Source organism: Lissotriton helveticus, chromosome 5_1, assembly GCF_964261635.1.
Source record: "Lissotriton helveticus chromosome 5_1, aLisHel1.1, whole genome shotgun sequence".
Classification (NCBI taxonomy): domain Eukaryota; kingdom Metazoa; phylum Chordata; class Amphibia; order Caudata; family Salamandridae; genus Lissotriton; species Lissotriton helveticus.
The window spans coordinates 1725437692-1725456686 of NC_136065.1; the positions used below are offsets into that span (position 1 = coordinate 1725437692).

The 18995-nt window shown below is 44.8% G+C and overlaps 1 protein-coding gene across 3 annotated transcripts in view; it reads right to left on the reverse strand.

Annotated features, from left to right (window-relative positions):
- LOC144755773 (long-chain fatty acid transport protein 2-like) overlaps nucleotides 1–18995 on the reverse strand; it is a 599753-nt gene that overhangs the window by 159216 nt on the left and 421542 nt on the right. For 2 of the 3 annotated variants that reach the window (XM_078644997.1, XM_078644995.1), the window contains exons 8-10: nucleotides 15135–15232; nucleotides 8023–8153; nucleotides 1701–2159 (exon numbers count right to left, since the gene is read on the reverse strand). In XM_078644997.1, the coding sequence (XP_078501123.1) occupies nucleotides 1983–2159; nucleotides 8023–8153; nucleotides 15135–15232 (406 nt within the window). In that variant the 3' untranslated portion in view covers nucleotides 1701–1982. Of the gene's footprint in view, nucleotides 1–1700; nucleotides 2160–8022; nucleotides 8154–15134; nucleotides 15233–18995 lie in introns of those variants that run through there. The other variant, XM_078644998.1, reaches the window with a different exon arrangement.

The window sequence follows — 18995 nt, forward strand, 5'->3', positions numbered from 1 at the left end:
TTCAGTTAGGGGCCCCCCTGTCAGCCCCCGGCCGCCACACTATGGCCCTGTCTCGGGGGCCCTGCCAAGTCCCAGCACTCCCACCTCTCAGGGCCCATGGCCCGGCCTCGGTGCTGGCCAGACTTACTGTGGATACGGAGCATCACATATTTGCCCCAGTTGAGGCCTAGTGACCTGTGCATGGGTCACCTTCAATTAGTTTAGCCACCGTGCTTTACACATACTATGTGGGACCAATCTCGGGGAGGGCACTCTCTCGCCTCTGGGTGCCGCTTTGCTGTCCTGGAACTCCTTTTGACAGCCCCACCCACCCATGCTCACAATCCCCGGGCATCGGGGATCTCCACCTGCGGCCCAGGGCTCTGGTTTCACTGCGACCCACGGTGCCTCAATCGATCGGGCTCCACTTCCACGTAACTTAAGAAGGCTCAGTCCAGCAATGCATCCTCGTGGTCCGTGTGTTTATTTGTGCAAGACATTCATGGCCAGTTTTAAAATGTCTGCACTGCGGTGCAAGCAGTAGTGCCAAGATTTGCCGCAGTTCCACTTGTCTGCCTTCTCAGCCACGACCCCCGCTTGCGCCAAAGGACGGTGGCAGCAGAACGTAGCATACGTACTGCCCGGCCCCTGACGTCAGGCTGTGACAGTGGCGCGGTGGTGGGCGGGAATGTACTTGGGTTTTTAAAAAGATACTATGTAGCAGCTTTACTACTATGCTACTGGCAAAGTGCGCCCAGGCCGGCAAGTGACTTCTGCAGGAGCAGACGCGCACGCAAGCTAGCAGCCTCAAGAGGCCAGTAGTGTACTTTAAACCTTTGTATGACAGCAGAGAGAGTGGCATCAAATGTGTGACAATGCATTTCAGTGCGGTGATGCGGATCACCACACTGAAATGCGTTAGTGTCACACCTGATTGGTGATACTTGACAGAACTGCTTTTATTTTTTGCAAACGCATATTACACGGCTAACACAGTAGTTAAAGAAGGTAAAAACGGTTTTGATTGAAGATACTCGCACAGATGTCTCACTCCAAAGAAGTTTCATGTGCTACAGGGTTCCACAGTAACTATTATTCTATTCTATTTTCAATTATCAGAAAAAAATTCCAATAGTTGCAAGAGTCATCATTACATAATCTCGTGGAAATTCTGTGATATTTTGTGAGACCATGAGGAGAGCTATGGCAGGCCTGATAAACATATTGGCTGGGTGAATTTATGGATCCCATTCACAAAAGTAAACTTCAATTTTTGTGTAAGTTTACTCTTTTTTTGTTATTCTTAAAGAATGTAATAGTAACTTTATGACTGTGGGGAGGAGACAGCACAGCTGGGGTGAGGAACTCCACAAATAAAAAGATAGGACAAGCCTATCTTTTTATGTGCGGAGTTCTCTGCCCGACTGCAGAGTCTCTATAGTCATAACGTTCTATTAAATTGTTTTTTTGGACAGGCCTATTTTTTTGGTGCAGAGTTCTCTGCCCCAACTGCGGAGTCTACACAGTCATAAAGTTACTATTAAATTGTTTGTATATGAATAGCGAAAAAGAGTAAACTTTCACAAGATTGTAAGTTTAGCTTTCTGAATCAGACCCACAGTAGTGATGATGCTTGGAGCTGCCTGCTGCCTAAACATATTTAATGATACTTGGATTTGTAATAAGAATTTACCAACAGATGGTTCACGTCTCCCCAAAGATAGCAGAATCATGACATTTTATTCCATTTTTACTTGTTGGCACCAACTCCCAGTAGCCATACAGAATTTTCAAGATGGTAAATTGCCAGGTAATATGTATGTCTATGATTAGAGGAATTGGACTAATACTGTAAATTACTTTGCAGGTTTTGCCTCTGGTCAACAACATCAAGTGAACAAACTTTTCAGCAGAGGACCCATCGCTGACAAACTGTCCAGGTCAACATCACATCAAGAGGGAGATAAAGGAAGATCCAAAAGCAGACTTTGGATCGCATTGTCTCAGAGCTTCAGTCTCTTCTGCTGAATGGAATCATGAATGTCGTGCGTCATTGGAACATAGCAAGCTATTTTGTCATCCATGAAGTAGAGAGGATCACTGATCACAGACGGGTCAAAGCCCTCTTTCACTAGATTCCCTTTACATTGTTTGTATGTTCCTGTTACCTCAATTGAGCCCTGGAAAAAAAGACAGAACACAGTTAGGTTCAGAGAGACAGCCATGCATACATGTGCAAGGATCCAACAGCAACTGGTGGCCTCAGTCTATTGGGGCAAGTTGTGAATTGGTTAAATATCTTACCTTTCATAACCTCCTCCTCAGATGGGTTACCACCCTGGCCACAGTGCAGAGGTGGCAGCAATAGATGATCTATGCCGCTGCACAAATAATAATCTTTTGGTTGGGCTTATTTATGTTCATAGACCTGCAAGAAAACTATCAAACCACACAAGTACTGTGTCTAGGAACCCCTCCTTCCTGGTTATTTAGCAGAATTTGGTAGCTTGTAATGACCCCACATTTTACTCTTTGAGAACAAAGCCCACCATTGCTAGATGATTGAACAGTCTGTGTATCGATATTGATACTGCTCTGATGATAGCTGAACAATAGTAATGCACTGAAACATATTTTGTATGTTTTCCTTCTTTATCAGATTTTAATTCTCAGTGCTTTTATTTCTGTCAGTCTAGATTACCGAAACTCATTTTATCTTGACCTTCCTGATTATCTGATTCAGACACTGCAGCTAATTCAGAATTACTCCATTAGATTTGTGGTGAGTCTAAAATTTAGGGGCTCATTTATGAGCTTTTGAGGTAATGCAGCACAGCACAGCAAGTCCCTTTGCTGGCCTGTATGACAGGAAAAGGCCAGGAATGCACCATCTTTATATCAGTATGGCACCTTCCTGTCCTTTCCCTTGCTCCCTTTTGGCAGCCTAGCACCAATCCAGGCACACTTGCACCATGGTGCAAGGGTACCTGTGTTGCATCCAGGATTGTTTATGTTTAGGAAGGGTAATCTGGGAGGTATAGTCCTCTTTCTATGTGTGCTGCAGAATAAAGCTGACATAGAAAGAGGAAAAAACTAGGAGAATTTGAGATTTTTCTCTTTGTTACGCCTCCCGTGGGTAGGCACAAGTTCTTGTAAATCTGGGGGATGAGTCAAAATCCATGGGAGTTGCATGGGAACATCCACACAATGCCCATGGGATGCCTTACTAGGGCAGATTAACATAACACAGAGATTTGCGCTGAGTTGTGAAACTCCAGCTTATTGAAGCCACTCAGAGCCACGCAAAGTGGCTTTGCACAACTTCAAAAATCTGACTTACAGGTTTGTGTCATGCATGTACAACATTGCGTGCTGCAAACCTGACATAACCCTCTGATAAATAAGACCCTTAGAGACCATGCTGTACTGGCTCCCGTGTTACATTCAAATGGAACGTATTACATTCAAATCTCTCTGTTTTGTCAACAGAGAGTAATTTACACCCTCAGCCTTTCACAGCTATGCAGGCGTTTTATCTGGTACAATTCTAATGGGCCTCTGAGATCCAGGGGTACAGTTGAAATCCCTAATCCCTAAAAAATGCCTTTTGGCAGGATGGCAATCTGTGCATTTTTTGGAAAGTGTTAAAAATATGGCTGTTTCATTCTCGTTGTCAATTTTAACCTCTTGTCCTCAACATGTCCTAGAGTAGGCTGTGTGGTTCACTTAGTTGGTCTTAACGCCAAGATGTCCCTTGGGATGAACGTTGCAACACATACGTTCCTTTGTACACTATTTGTCTTTCTGTAACTTTTTATTCATCCTATTCATCAGGACTCTGTGATAACAAAGTTGCTTTATGAACAGAATAACAAACAACAAAAGTTGCACAATATATGTCAGGGCCTTGTACAAAATGTAGGTGTTGTTACAGTGTTCTTGCGAAGTAATTTTGTAAATTAAGTAATTTCAAAGAAACTAACCTTGCACTGTTATGCAAGCAAAAGGGTGTCAAATGTGATTGTGTGAAAAAGAAGGCAACTTAAGAAACATGTGCATGTAAAAATGGCAGTGTTTCTTACGAGGCCTAACTGAGCCATATGACAAAGGGGCTATGTCTACCGAAAAGTGACTTCTGACTTTGTTGGCCCATGGTGGGAAGATTAGGAAGATGTCTATTTCTTGACTGTTGAAATAGAAGACAACGCAAACATTTTAGCAAGAACAATTGGTACCTCTACATTGTGGAAGGTTCTGGCAAATTTGTTAGTAAAATTATTCTCAGATGGAGTTCATCTTGTTGACAATGGAAGAACTTTGTTAAATGCAACTCTCCCCGACACAAACATTCCTGTGGACTTCCACCAGGAAGGCTAATTGTCTTTTAATGCCTAATCAATCCTTTGTTCATTTAGGATTTTATTACCATTAAGACTGTTTTGTCAATATCACTGATGAGCTTTGAATAAAAGGAATATTTTACTTACCCTCTATGCATCTGTTTGTGGCATGTAGTGCTGTAGATTTACATGCTGTGCATAGTCCTGCCATCTATTGTTGGACCCGGATGTGTGCAAGTTGTGTTTTTAAAGAAAATGTTTCTTGAGTCATTAAGTACGGTGGCTCCACCTCTTGCTTGTAATGCGCATTGTTATCGGCTCCACTGTTAGAATGTTTTCGGCACGGCGGGTGAGGATGGAGCTGGAGTAAAGCAATCCAGGAGAGAGAATGAAAGATGACCACACAAGAGAAGTAAAGAAGAATGCTACCTGCAATGGCCAGAGGCCTTCAAGAAAGAGAGTCTAAGCATGTGAAGCAACAACACTGCATACACAGATGCTTACAGCCTATCATGTTCCATTCAAGGCATGGGTTGCTGTAAATACAGATGCTGTGCATAGACTGTAAAGCAGCCCTCCCATAAGCGGTGGCTAGACTGTGTGTCTTGCAGAAGATTGAAAAAAGGTTCCAGAGTTCAGCCTGACCAACTTTGACTTGTTGGCGAGCTAGTACGTCCACGCAATAGAGTTTAATGAAAGTGTGTGGTGTAGATAAAGCAGCTGCTTCACAAATGTCAGCTATGGGAATTTTTTCCAGGAAGGCCACAGAAGTTCCTTTCCCTCTAGTAGAGCAGGTACTCAGAGAAACAGGCAAATCCTTTTAGCGTTTGGTAACAGGTTTGCATACATTGAACTATCCATCTGGCTATGCTTGATTTTGATAAAGCCCTCCTCTTATGAGGTTTAGGAAATGCAACAAAAAGTTGTTGAGTCTTTCAAAAGGTTTTGTCCTGTCCTCATTGTACATTGATGCTTGCTTAACTCCTAAGGTATGAAGAGCCCTTTCTGCAACTGAGTCAGGTTGAGGAAAGAGGACTGGGAGTTCGATAGACTGGTTAAAGAGGAAAGGAGCAACCACCTTAGGAAGAAATTTAGGTCTACTTCGAAGGACAACCCTATCCTTATGAACCTCAAAGAAAGGCCCTACCAGTGTTAAAGCTTGGAGCTCACTGACATGTCTTAGTGAGGTGATAACCACAAGAAAAGCTATCTTCCAAGAAAGGAACTGAAGAGGACATGATTGGAGGGGCTCAAATGGAGGACCTGAGAGCCTTATGAAGACAATATTGAGATTCCACACTGGGGCTGAGGGAACGAGAGGAGCAATGACTCTTTTGAGTCCCTTCATTAAAGCATTTATAGCTGTAATCCTAAAGAGGGAAAGATGTTGCCCATTTTATAGATATGCAGCCACAGCCCCCAAGTGAAGCTGAATGGTGGTGAGGGCCCACCCACAGGTTTGTAGGTGTAGTAAATAAACTATGTTTTGGACACTAGCTTCTAAGGGGGTCAAATTGGTTTGAAGGGCAGTAGCATACAAACCTTTTACATTTGGCAGCGTAACAGGCGCAAGTAGTGGGCATGTGTGCTTCTGTAAATAGGAGGTAGATTGACCTAACCAGACTCTAAGACTTCAGGAACCAGATCCCAATGTTCAGACTCATGGGGTCAGGGTGCCTGATTCCTCCATGGTTCTGACTGAGAAGGTCCGGACAGTTGGGGAGCTTCCTGTGCGGAACCACAGAAAGTGTGATGAGAGTGGTGAACCAGGGCTCTCTGGCTCAGGTGAGAGCGACTAGGATGAGGGTGAAGGCGGTTCCCTACACATACTGGTTGCTCCTCCTGTGCAGCTGTACCTGTAATCAATAAATCACATTTTGTTCTTAGGTAGACTCTCACACAACTTAATGGTGTCATGCTTCATCATCGGGTCTCATCCCAGGGCTTTCATCAGGACTTAAACATTATTATTTTTCCCCGGAATGTATTCTTTAATATATCAGTCACACCTAACTTATTTAGTCAGGACAACATACAGCATATATCTGGCATGCATAAAGGACAATAGTGCCCTTGTTACAGAATATGTTCCTCTTTTTGGGTTCCTGTACGAGAACATTTTTAAGTCCTGATGAAAGTACTGCACTCTTTTGCATTTTTGATGTGGGGCTGAAACATGTTGATGATTATAGAGTGTAGGATCATTAACTCCACAGACACTCTCTATAAAAAATGTTATCACAGGAGGAACACCGCAAATAAAAGTGATACCTTTGGTTTTTTAAGGTATTTTTTATCTTAAAACTCCGGCAGGAGAAATGATCCAAAGTGCTCCCTGGAATATGGTCAATCTCATCCTCTTTTTTAGGGACCAGTGTGAGACCCGATGATGAAGCATGACACAAACTGGGTGTGTGAGGGTGTAACTACAACACATTGTGATGTCCTGATTACAGGTATAGCTTCACTTTATCAATATTAGTAATCCTCCATGATCCACAGGAGGATCAACCAGTATGTCTAGGTTGTCTTTTGCAGGACCAGAGGGGCGTATCCTATACCTTCTACCTCTCATCCCCTCGGGGACTTCAGATTAGACTCCTGAACCTCTAGGGTTTTGTATTTCTAGGTGAGGGAAGTTTGTAAAAGCCTGTGGGACACAAACGGTAGGTGGAGGAGAGACCGAAAAGTGTAGGCAAATATCCGTTACCAGTGCATCCATAGTGCATTGCTCATGGACTGTGGCTGAGGAAATCTGGAAGCTAAGCTTGGGCATTTTGTGATTTCTGCAATCCTTCTGAGAAGATCAGCAAAGTCACTGTCCATCCCAGAAAGTAAGTGGCCAGTAGGAGGATCCTGTGATGGAGAGGCAAGTGCTCGATGGACTGGGCAAGCTGAGAGAGCTGAGGAGAGCAATTGTCTTCTTGTTTCTGTAGGTAATACAGTAATTTGGAGACTGGCACTCATTTTTCCTCATCAGACTTTCCACCCAGAGTGACAGAGAAAAAAACACAAGAGGGGAAAGAAGAAGAAGGAGACAACAGTGATAAATTGTGATAATGAGAGAAAGCAGGAATTAAAAGAAACATGAGAGAGTAAGATGAAGCACCAGAGAGTGCCTGGTGGGTGGATTAATGAGGAACGGGGTAGAATCAAGAATATAAAGCCTTGACATTTTGCACTCCTAATATTTTTAGCACCGGGACAGGCTTTTGAACAAAACTAAGGCCCCAACACCTATTACTTTACAAATTAAGCATTGGTCTTTTGTTTTTCGAAAGCAAACTCCTGCTTTGTCAGTTTTGTTCTTAAAAACACACATGTTTGCCGGGCCGGGCTCAAGCAACATGCTGCCTGCTTGACAAACTTTTCTGCCTTCAGAGCAACCTGGCTCACTGATGGCTGCACTCTAGTCAGTTAAATAACTGCAAGGCAAGGGATGATTTTACAATACTGCGGGTAGTCCTCCAATAAGAAAAGGACATAGGCCCTGCTAACATAGTGGTCTGCTGGTCTGCTGCCGGGCTCTGTATGAATCTATTGGTGTAAAGTTAGTGGGCTCATTAAGTAAATCTGTACAACAGGAAACACTAGACATGTCCTCAATTGCACTTAGCACTGAGGATTTTAGATGTTTCTCTCGAAAATTGTTTTTTAAAAGACGATTCTGAAGAAAGAGAGGTTTGAGCCTGCAGCCATATACCTGAATGCGGATGAATTGTGGTGCGGCGTATCTGGGTAGGAAGTCACGAACATGGTCATAGAGTTTCTTTCCATCAAAGCTTTGTCCAACTTTAAGCTGTATCGAGGCCATTCCAATTTTTCCCTCGTGACCTACAGAACCAAACAAAGATTTTCATGCATTAAAGCAAAAAGTGCGCTGCAAAATGGTATCATTTTAGAACTTGGCTGGACATTTAAGAGAGTCAACAATGCATTTTAATCAAATTAAGTGATTCGGATAATTACACATGCAGTAGTAAAACATTGTTTGATGCTCAAGTTGGAAGTGCCTACAAAATGTTTTAAACAGTTCTAATAATCCTACAAAGGAAAAGACATGGATGGAGCAGCTTCACATTTGGTTGAGGGCTTTCGTTCTGGCCTCTGTTCTGTTATTTCTCAATCTGCTTCATTCTGTAACTTTCTATCTACTAGTGAATGAAACGTGTAAGCACCAGAAGGAAATGAGAAATGCATTTGTTACTCCTTAAAATCTGCTTGGATAATTGTTATTGTTCAAAAAAACTTTATTTCGGCTGGAAGCCATAAAAGTACATAAAACTCACATTACGGTAAAATTCCATTAACACAATATCAATTCTTTGCATTATAATAGCAGGACAATACATCTGGAAAGAAGGAAATTGCTAAAAACCCTAGGGCGTCACCACACAATTACAATACCATTATAAAAACAGCACTACAGATATAAATAAATAAAAAGCCAGAGTTAAAAGTGCCTAAACAGCACGGGTATTATCAAAAAAAAAAAAAAAGGGATAATTGTTATTGTTTTTTCCAAGGAACTTCAGCTTTTCGTAATATTTGTCCCCCCTACTCTTACTTCAACGATGCAGCCTTCCCATCAAAACACTCACAGCTCATTCACTGTTCCAGCTCCAGGAGAAGGCAATGTGGGCGCTAGACTTGGACCCTGCAATAGTGATCCTAGGGGATGGCTCTAATGAAGCAATCGGGGTGAAAGTAATAGTTGAGTACAAATGGGCTAGGGTAAAGTTAAACATGGGGTAGGGTAACATCTCTTTTAATTTCCAGTCACAATTCCTTTTGACTGAAAACAAACTTTCAGCCAAAGTGTATTTTAAGTTCTTTCACTAAAAGGTTTATACCAGAAGATGTAATCCAGTTATGGGGAACACATAGAGGGCACTAGTACAGCAATTGAGAAATAAAGTTAACAGATCTGGTCTGAGTGTACAAGCTTCTCAGTAGGAAACGAAGGACCACTATTTCATGTCTAAAATTGAATACGCTAATTATTAGCAACGAATGGTGCACCTTCAGGGTTGGTGAGATGTACATTGGTCGATGCTACACAAGGATGAGGCATGCAGAATATACTGACACTTTCTGTGGAAACGCTTCATAGGAAAAGATTCCTCTGGGGGTTTTCAAGTGATGGGAGCAGGATAGAGTCTGCGCGTATCAAGAGAGAGAGAGAGAGGACTAGAAAGCTGGTCCGAGTCCCTGTACTTTATATGTGTTATCAAAAGAGACTAGCTTAAATATGACCAATATTGTTAGGACTCCGATTAGATTTGTCATGGGCACCTCGTTGGTGAGTTCATGAAGCTCTCACCCACCAACCTGGTTGGTGGCATGCTTCAACATCGGGCCCACCCAGTGACACCTAATGTGTCCCGGGTGTGCTGCGACGCCTGATTACAGCTGAGCTGGTATTTTACTGAGAGTGCAGTGTGAGGTGTAGAATGAAGTGTGAGTTAAAACGGCTTGGCGAGGGTCCCAGTACCCGAGGGTAAATTAAATTTTAATAACTGGGCCCCCGTCAGCGGTTAAAATAAGGCTTGCGGATGTTTACCTGTAAGGAGGGAAAAGCGCTTACCCAGAGATTGTTGCTTGGAGGTTGTCATACTCACAGCTTTTCTGGTCAGAGCCTGCCTTGTACCTGTTACAATATTGGTCATATTTAATCTAGTCTCTTTTGATAACACATATAAACTACGGGGACTCGGACTAGCTTTCTAGTCCTCTCTCTCTCTCTTGATACGCGCATACTTAGGCAGCGCACAGCTGCAAGAGTCCTAACCAGGACCATGGCGGAGAACCATGGCCTCACCTTCAGCGAGGATGATGTGAGTGACATACTCGCAGACCCCTCCTTCCAAGCAGATTTCAATATTGCTAACTCCATAGCCCAGACCACTGATTGGGAGACCTTAACCGAGAAAAAGCGTAATAGAATACGAACCATCCTCCACGGAGTGATCCTAGCCCAATACTTAAGAACCAACACAGCGCCAAGGGGCCTCATTGTTACTAATGCACCCAGAATTTTCCTAGATGACCCCACCTTCCGAAAAGACTGGGCCCAGATCGCCTGGCAGTGTACCAGGGACTGGATGGTACTGATCATCAAGACGGCCAAACGTCTCTCTGACGCCATCGTCATTGAGATCCAAGCAACAGAAAGCCATTTTAAAGCTACATTAACCGCCTACAAAAAGAAACTCGATGATCAGAACAGAGAAATGAACGAATACAAGGAGCATCTGACACAAGCAAAAATCAAGAAGTTTGACAAAGATCTTAAAAAATTTAGCTACGCTAAAACATACCCCTACTCTGAAGACGACTTCACCCCACCACCCAAGACCTCGAACGCTTCAGACTCATCGGCTGATGACAGTTCCGCTTCCAGTGACTCAAGCATTGGCTCATACAAACGAGGCGGCAGAGGCCGACGTGGCCAACGGTGGCCTAACATGTGGCAAGGAGCCCAACAAGGACAATACTACGGAGCCCCTCATAATTTTGGCCCCATACAGAACCCGTATTTCGGATTCCCACCCATGTATCCCCCGGGGCCAATGCCACTCTTCCCGGGCAATCCCGGCCCCCACATTCCTTTTTTAGGACAGGGCCGAAGACCAAGAGGCAGGAGAAGACAAAACCAACAACAACCGCAGGTACACTGGGCCGAAGAGGAAAATGCAGTGAGCTCCAACACCCACCAGAAGACCAAAGACCAACCGGGCACCAGCAAACAATAACAGACTCAAATCAAACATCATTGGTATTCAACTTATCCAGCACGTCCCTGACACCCTTAGGACAAGCAGTACTGGGAAAAGGCCTATCATTCGCCCCAACATCCAGACTTGACAAATTCAAGTTACACGTGGAACTGGCTGAGTTCTTCCGTAAGCTCAAACTCAAGGCCTTTTTTGAGAAATTGACAATGGACAACCAACCTACCAATGAGAACCCAAATGTCACAGGCCTAAGGACTAAATCCACCTTCAACCCGCCACCATCCACAGTGCCCCCTGAGATCAGCACTTTTGAGTTGGCAGTATACAACGACGTTGAAAATCTTAGTCCAATTAATCATTTCAACAACCTATCCAAAGATGAAAGAGACATCATCCAACGTCTCAAAACCAATCCTTCAATCATAATTAAACCAGCTGACAAAGGGGGAGGTATTGTCCTTCTAGACAAAAAAGATTATGACACGGAGTGCCGCAGACTGTTAAGCGACACCAGAAATTACAAAAGATTGGAACAAGATCCCACTGACACTCTTCAGAACACTATCCAGACACTAATAAAGAATGCCTGCGATGCTGAACATATTTCCAAGCAAGAAGCAGAGTACCTCTGCCCCCAGAAAGTCAAAATACCATACTTCTACACTGTACCCAAGGTACACAAGGGCAAAATCCCCCCACCAGGCAGACCCATAGTGTCTGGTATCAATTCGCTCTTAGAGCCCCTGTCACGCTACTGCGACTTTTTTCTCAATCCACTAGTGCAACAAACGCCCAGCTATATCAAGGACACCAAACACTTACTACAGGTGATCAACAACATGGAGTTTAACACTGAGACCCAACTACTTGTAGGGCTGGATATTGAGAGCCTCTATACCATCCTACCCCAAGAAGCCACAATAAAAGTACTCTGGGACATCCTCAGGGAGTCACCATGGCCCTACCACACCCCCAGAGAATTCATCCTCCAATGCGCCACACTGGCACTAAAGGAAAATTACTTTGAATATGAGGGAACCTTCTACCTCCAGACCAATGGAACATCCATGGGCAGCGTTTTCGCCCCAAGCGTAGCAGGTCTTTACGTCCACCAATTCGAACGCAGGCACATTGCTGACAGCACAAACCCCTATGCCAACCACATCCTTGCATGGCGCCGTTATATTGACGACATCCTTGTGATATGGGAGGGTCCACAAACAACCCTGGATCAATTCCTCATCTGGCTCAACGGCAGGGACCCATACTTGAAGTTCACCAGCACTATCTGTGCAAACCAACTTGCTTTCCTGGACCTAAATATAACAGTCAAAGATGGCAGACTCACCACGACAACCTACTATAAACCCACGGCCAGAAACTCTTTACTCCACTTCACAAGCTTCCACCCACGCCCGCTACGGGAGAACCTTCCCTTCGGGCAATTCTTACGTATACGCAGGAATTGCAGTGATATAGCAGACTATAAAAAACAGTCCGCTGAACTATCCAAGAAACTGGAGGCCCGGGGCTACCCACAAGCCATCATCTCCAAAACCAGGAAGAGGGCCAGGAACCAGAATAGAGAGGGCCTCCTTGAAACCACAGCTAAAGAGGAGCAGGAACAACCTATCACCTGCGTCACTACGTACAACACAGCCTCCAATGAGGTAGCCAAATTCATTAAGAAGAACTGGAAGATCTTGAATTCTGGCCAGAGGCAGTGGGACATACCGCGTTTTGCTTACAAGAGAAGCAATAACTTGAAGGACCAACTAGTTAACACCCGTCCCAAAACGCATAACACACAAGAACCGAACACCATTCTGAATGCATGGGGCCTACCAAAAGTAACTGGACACTACCCCTGCAATGATTGCAGTGTGTGTCACTTAACCACCCACACCAAAACTCTAGCCCTAGAACCTAACAAGGTGTGGACACAACGCAGCCACACCAACTGCAATTCACGTAATGTGATTTACCTTCTCACCTGCTCCTGTGGTCTCCCCTATATCGGCATGACCACCTGCAAAATACGCACCAGGGTCACTGAGCACAGAAGCACCATTAGGTGTAAGAAAAACATCAGTAAATTAACCAACCACTTCATCACCCATGGCCATACCCCCAATGACCTCACATGGACAGTCATCGAACAAATCCCTGAGCAGGCATTAGACAATGAAAGAAGACTGATGAGCAAAGAACAGCGTTGGATCTATCGCCTTTCCTCACACATCAATGGCCTGAACGATGCGATCCCTTGGAACTCAGTCACATGCTAAATGCACCTCCTTTAATTCCATGCCCGCACTATTGATAGTGGCAGATTGCAGACTTTAACACAACACATACTCTACCGCGCAACAGCACTAATAACTAATGTCTCACCCCCGCTCATGCGCAATAGACACAAGCAACACCGCGCATGTGCTAGAGACTAGTGTCTTTTCACCAACTAGTGTCTCACCCCCGCTCATGCGCAATAGACACAAGCAGCACCGCTCATGTGCAAGAGACTAGTGTCTTTCCACCGCCCATGAGCAGACAGCTAGGAACACACCCGGGGTAGTCTTTCTACTCTTACTCCCAGCTACAGGTGCAGATAGTTAACCAATTAGCAAGCATATAAAAACGAACAAGAAACTCCAGCTCTTTCTACCGGAGTACGAGGACGGTGCAACAGGTACAAGGCAGGCTCTGACCAGAAAAGCTGTGAGTATGACAACCTCCAAGCAACAATCTCTGGGTAAGCGCTTTTCCCTCCTTACAGGTCTCTAACTCCCAGTGGCCAACATTATTTCCCTACAGAGTCAACCCCTTATCGCTTCACTCCTGGAAGCATTGGCTGCAAAATCTAAGCGTAAGAGTGATTACTTACACCCCATCACACTTTGTATCTCATGCATATGTGTGATACCTGTGTTTTAGCGACCCCCCCCCCAATTATTTGCGATAATCACAATAATGGTACCACCAGTGCCATTACACTTTTGCCGACTGTAGTCTACCCACTGAGCACTGTAGATTCGGCACTCTATGTATATGACTATGTGGCGAAGACGCCTATTTGACTCTCCTCTTCTTACATGTTTTGTCTATGTCTTCAATGCTGTCGGTAAAGGCATATATGAGAAGGGAATCCCCCCTCTCACACTTAGAGAAACACGTTAGTGAGTGTGACACATAGCCTGGATTACACTCCTTTTTAACCTGCACTACACTCTATTTTAAAAAGGTCCTGAGGAAAGCCAGATTTAGTTTAAGGCACTGGCTGAAACATGTCGACCAACTGATGGATGTAGGCGGTAGTAACTCGCCTCCCTTAAACATCCCCAAGCCTTATTTTAACCGCTGACGGGGGCCCAGTTATTAAAATTTAATTTACCCTCGGGTACTGGGACCCTCGCCAAGCCGTTTTAACTCACACTTCATTTTACACCTCACACTGCACTCTCAGTAAAATACCAGCTCCGCTGTAATCAGGCGTCGCAGCACACCCGGGACACATTAGGTGTCACTGGGTGGGCCCGATGTTGAAGCATGCCACCAACCAGGTTGGTGGGTGAGGGCTTCATGAACTCACCAACGAGGTGCCAATGACAAATCTAATCAGAGTCCTAACAGTATTGGTCATATTTAAGCTAGTCTCTTTTGATAACACACAGCAGGATAGAGTCGCCATCTCCTTCTGGTTGGACGATGGTGCAGAGTGAACAATTACACCAACAGCGCTGATTTACAGGCATAACGACTACTCAAAATCGTTTTCCTATGAATTTGTAATAAATAAGGACGCTGTGATAAAATAACTTTCAAACACACAGAGTTAATTAAAGCTAAAATGTGCTGTTTTAAAATGTAATTTATTTTTTACAAACTTCTTGAATTAGCATTAATATAAAACCCCACTATACGCTTAGCAGGCAGCGGGGTGGCACTAACCTTAGGGCAATATATCTTTATACTTTACTTATCACTAAAACTGCATTACCTGGATGAAAATGATGGCACTTTATGCAGATCTGGAAGCTGCACACAATGTTTTAACATGCCCTGTAATGTTCCTTCCTACCTGCCACGGAAACTCCATAGACGTTTGCTTCTTCCACAGAGTCATGGCCTCCAATAACACCTTCCACCTCTCTTGTTGCCACGTTCTCCCCTTTCCACCTAAAAGGGATCAAGAAGATCTCACAAACAGATACCAGATTCCAGACTCCCATCAGTTCAAGGCAAGCATGTCTAATATGATTCTACTACCGAGGTCCTCATTGCAAGTGTTCCAGAAGTTAGGTGATATTTATTGTATCTAATAAAGTCAGACTCCCAAGGCTTATAGCACCTAACTCTGAATGTCAGAGTAAATACCATATTATGTTCTCCTCTTAAATTCAGGATAATTAAACCTGCCAAAATTTAACGAATGGTGCGGACATTATCACACCGTTATTACCCCAGCACTAACAGGGTTTTGGGCAGGGCTCATAAATCATAATCAGTTCCTTAGACATGTGAGCTTAGGCACTTTAAATTAAGTCCATCTTGACAGTCAAAGAGCTAGAAAGTGCTGATGCAGGTTGTTGGAGATCTACCTTGCAGTTGTAAGTATGGAAGGGACACAGCTGCTTCCTTGTCAACTGTCTACATTCAGACTGAAAGGATGAAAGACAGCAAACTGTTAAAGCATAAACAGCAGTGGTAGCCATGATGGCAGATTCTGTCAGAGGCAGGCAATGTAACAGCAAAGAGGGCAACACTCTTAAGAGTGGTGGCAGGAGTCAACTGCTGGAAGTATTTATTATTTATTATTTATTTATTTAAAACATTTGTAGAGCGCGACTGTCACCTGGCAGGTATCCTGGCGCTGGTGGATTACTCCTGAGTTATAGGGCGGGGGAGGTGAATAATGGGTGAGCGGTCATTAGGGGGGGGGGGGTGGGAAGAGCCATGTTTTAATTTGCTTCCTAAAGGGAAGGAGGTGTGGGATCTGGCGAATTTCGGCAGGTAGACTGTTCCAGAGCTTGGCCGCAGCCACCCTGAAGGATCTTCCCCCAATCCTGGCTTTCTTGCATCTGGGTATTTTCACAAGGCAGGCGGTTGCGGACCTAAGTGTTCTAGTGGGGATGTACCACGAGAACAGACGTTGAAGAGGTCTAGGTCCTGCACCGTGAAGAGCCTTGAAGACCAAGCAGAGGGCTTTGAAGGCGATGCGTTGCTTCAAAGGAAGCCAATGCAGCTCGGCCAAGGCAGCAGTGGCTGAGGATCTCCTGGTCCAACCCAGAGCCAGTTTGGCTGCTGCCGACTGAACTCGTTGGAGTCTGTCTAGCTGTGTCGCAGGGGATTCAAACAGGAGAGCATTGCAGTAGTCAAGGCGACTAAGGATAGTGCACCTGACTATCAATGCTCGTGCTGAGGATGGTAATAAAGGCAGAATTTTACGCAGAGAGCGCATAAGGGCTGAGCAGGTGGCCACTGTTCTTGAAACCTGTGTTTCCATGCTCAGTTGCTGGTTTAGCATGACGCCCAAATTGCGAACAGTGGTAACAGGTAGCGGATTGTTGGAGTTTTCCGGGGGCCAGAAATCAGTAGGCAGAGGGCGGGAGATGCGGCTCGCGGGACAGAACAGGACCTCGGTCTTAGAGGAGTTAAACTGGAGAGAGTTCCGATGCAACCAGCCTGCGGTGTCTCTTAGGCAGTTATGGAAGGCTTCAAAAGAGATGGAGTCTTCACCCTCCCAGGAGAAAAGAAGCTGGGTGTCGTCAGCATAGTTTACTGTGGTCATATTGTGTGATTTAATCAAAAGGACCAGAGGCTTCAGGTAAACATTAAAAAGAATCGGACTGATGGAGGAGCCCTGGGGGACACCGTGAGGGACAGGGGAGAAGGCCGAACGGAAAGGGGGAAGGGATACCGCCTGTTTCCTGTTGCTGAGGTAGGAGTGAAACCAGAGCAGAGCCGTACCATCAACCCCTGCCTCTCTCAGCCTCTTAAGCAGAATCCCATGGTTGACAGTATCGAATGCGGCAGACAGGTCTAATAAAATCAAGGCCACAGCTTGGCCCCTGTCTGCCCGCATTCGAAGCTCTTCCATGGCAGTGAGCACCGCAGTTTCAGTGCCATGGGCTGGGCGAAACCCAAATTGGAATTCGTCTAGAACGAGGTTCTGCTCAAGGTGGGCTGAGAGGCAATTGCTGACCCAGCGTATACCTTGACCGATCCGACTTACCGAACCATTTCATCGTATTGTATCTGCCCTTTGATCAAAGGATGAACTCAATGATTTCAGGAACATGGCGAGGGGCCTAAATATTAAAGTTAGCAATTTGAGGCGTGGCAATGATTGTTGGGACATGAAGTGGAAATGTTATTAGTGTATCAAGTGTCCTCAACATCAGTGGTGTTGAGGGAGATAACCCAGACCTCTAGCCCGTCAAGATGCTAAGCTGACATTCCCCTCCATGGATTGTCTGAGACGACACAAGTTTCCTATGAGCTGTCCCCAGGTGGCGGTCTGCCCTTCTTGGATTCCATTTTTTGTTGTTTTTTGTTGCTGTTACTGGTTTGCATTCTTTTGCCGTTCCTCCTATTCATGGGGGTAGGGGCGGTGGAGGAGTGCTTGTGGGTGTGGTTTAGCATGGAGGAGGGTGAGCTGCTTGAAGTTCAGCAAATAATGGTGGCCAATAAATACACGATAATCAGATAAATCTATGAGGCGTGTCACACCCACCTAAGCATTATGAAATTCATTCCCTTTTAATGTTACCTGAATGGCAGGTTTATATTCCTTGAGGGCAGACTGGATGACCAATCTTTGGTTCTCTGTAACAGTCATGACCCTCACATCCACCAATACTTGCTTCTGTATCTACTCACTTGGCAGACTGGGCGTCACTTCCGTGGCTGTTCGGAGGTGATTTTAATTCCATATTGGCTGAAGGTTTCTATAGATCTTAGTTTAAAATTTAGACGCTGTGAATTGTATGGTCGTTCTTCAGCTGTGACTGTCTTTTGAGTATCGGTATAAACATTTCGAGTGCGGTTTTGATAATATTCTAAACCAGTCTAAACCGTATTAGGATTTAATGTGGTGGCAAGCAACAAAGCAAGCGACACATACAAATTTTAGTTTAGACTACTCAAGCACGTATATAGATGCGGGCTGGATTTTATTCTGTGGTTGGCAGCAAAAAAGCAAGCAAACTTTATTGTTATTGGTATTGTTATTTGTATAGCGCATGGCTACCCGGAGGCATCCCAGCGCAGCATGGGTTTGAGGAGGGGTAAGAGGGGGGAGCTCTACATGAACAGCCAGGTCTTGAATTGTTTACGGAATTTCAGATGATTAGGTTCACTCCGTAGATGCAGTGGGAGGGCATTCCATAGTTTGAAAGCGTTGAGTGAGAAGAGCCTACCACCACTTCTGGCCTTCTTTGTTCTGGGAATCGTCGCAAGATGGAGTTCATTTGAACGAAGTGCCCTGTTTGCTCTGTACGGACGAATCATGGCCCTGTTGATTAGTGGCCCGTGATCGTTAAGGGACTTGTGTGCTATACAAAGGGCCTTGAAGTTTATTCTCTGCTTTATTGGGAGCCAGTGAATAGAGTGGAGGGCTGGTCTTGCTGAGCAACGAGTGGGGGTATCAGTGAGCAGCCTTGCTGCACAATTCTGTATGACCTGTAGCTTTGAAATGACCACTTTAGGGGCACCTAGGTAAAGGGCATTGCCATAATCCAATCTGGACAGGATGAGGGCCTGGGTGACTAATCTTTTTGCAAGGTGGGGTAGGAGAGGGAGGATTTTACAAATAATTCTGAGAAGGCCATACCACGAAGCGGCTGTCTGTCTTGCCTGTGTTTTAAAGGTGAGGTTCTGGTCTAGCCTTATTCCTAGGCTTTTTATTTCTGTTTTAGGGGTAGGCAATGATCCCATCAAA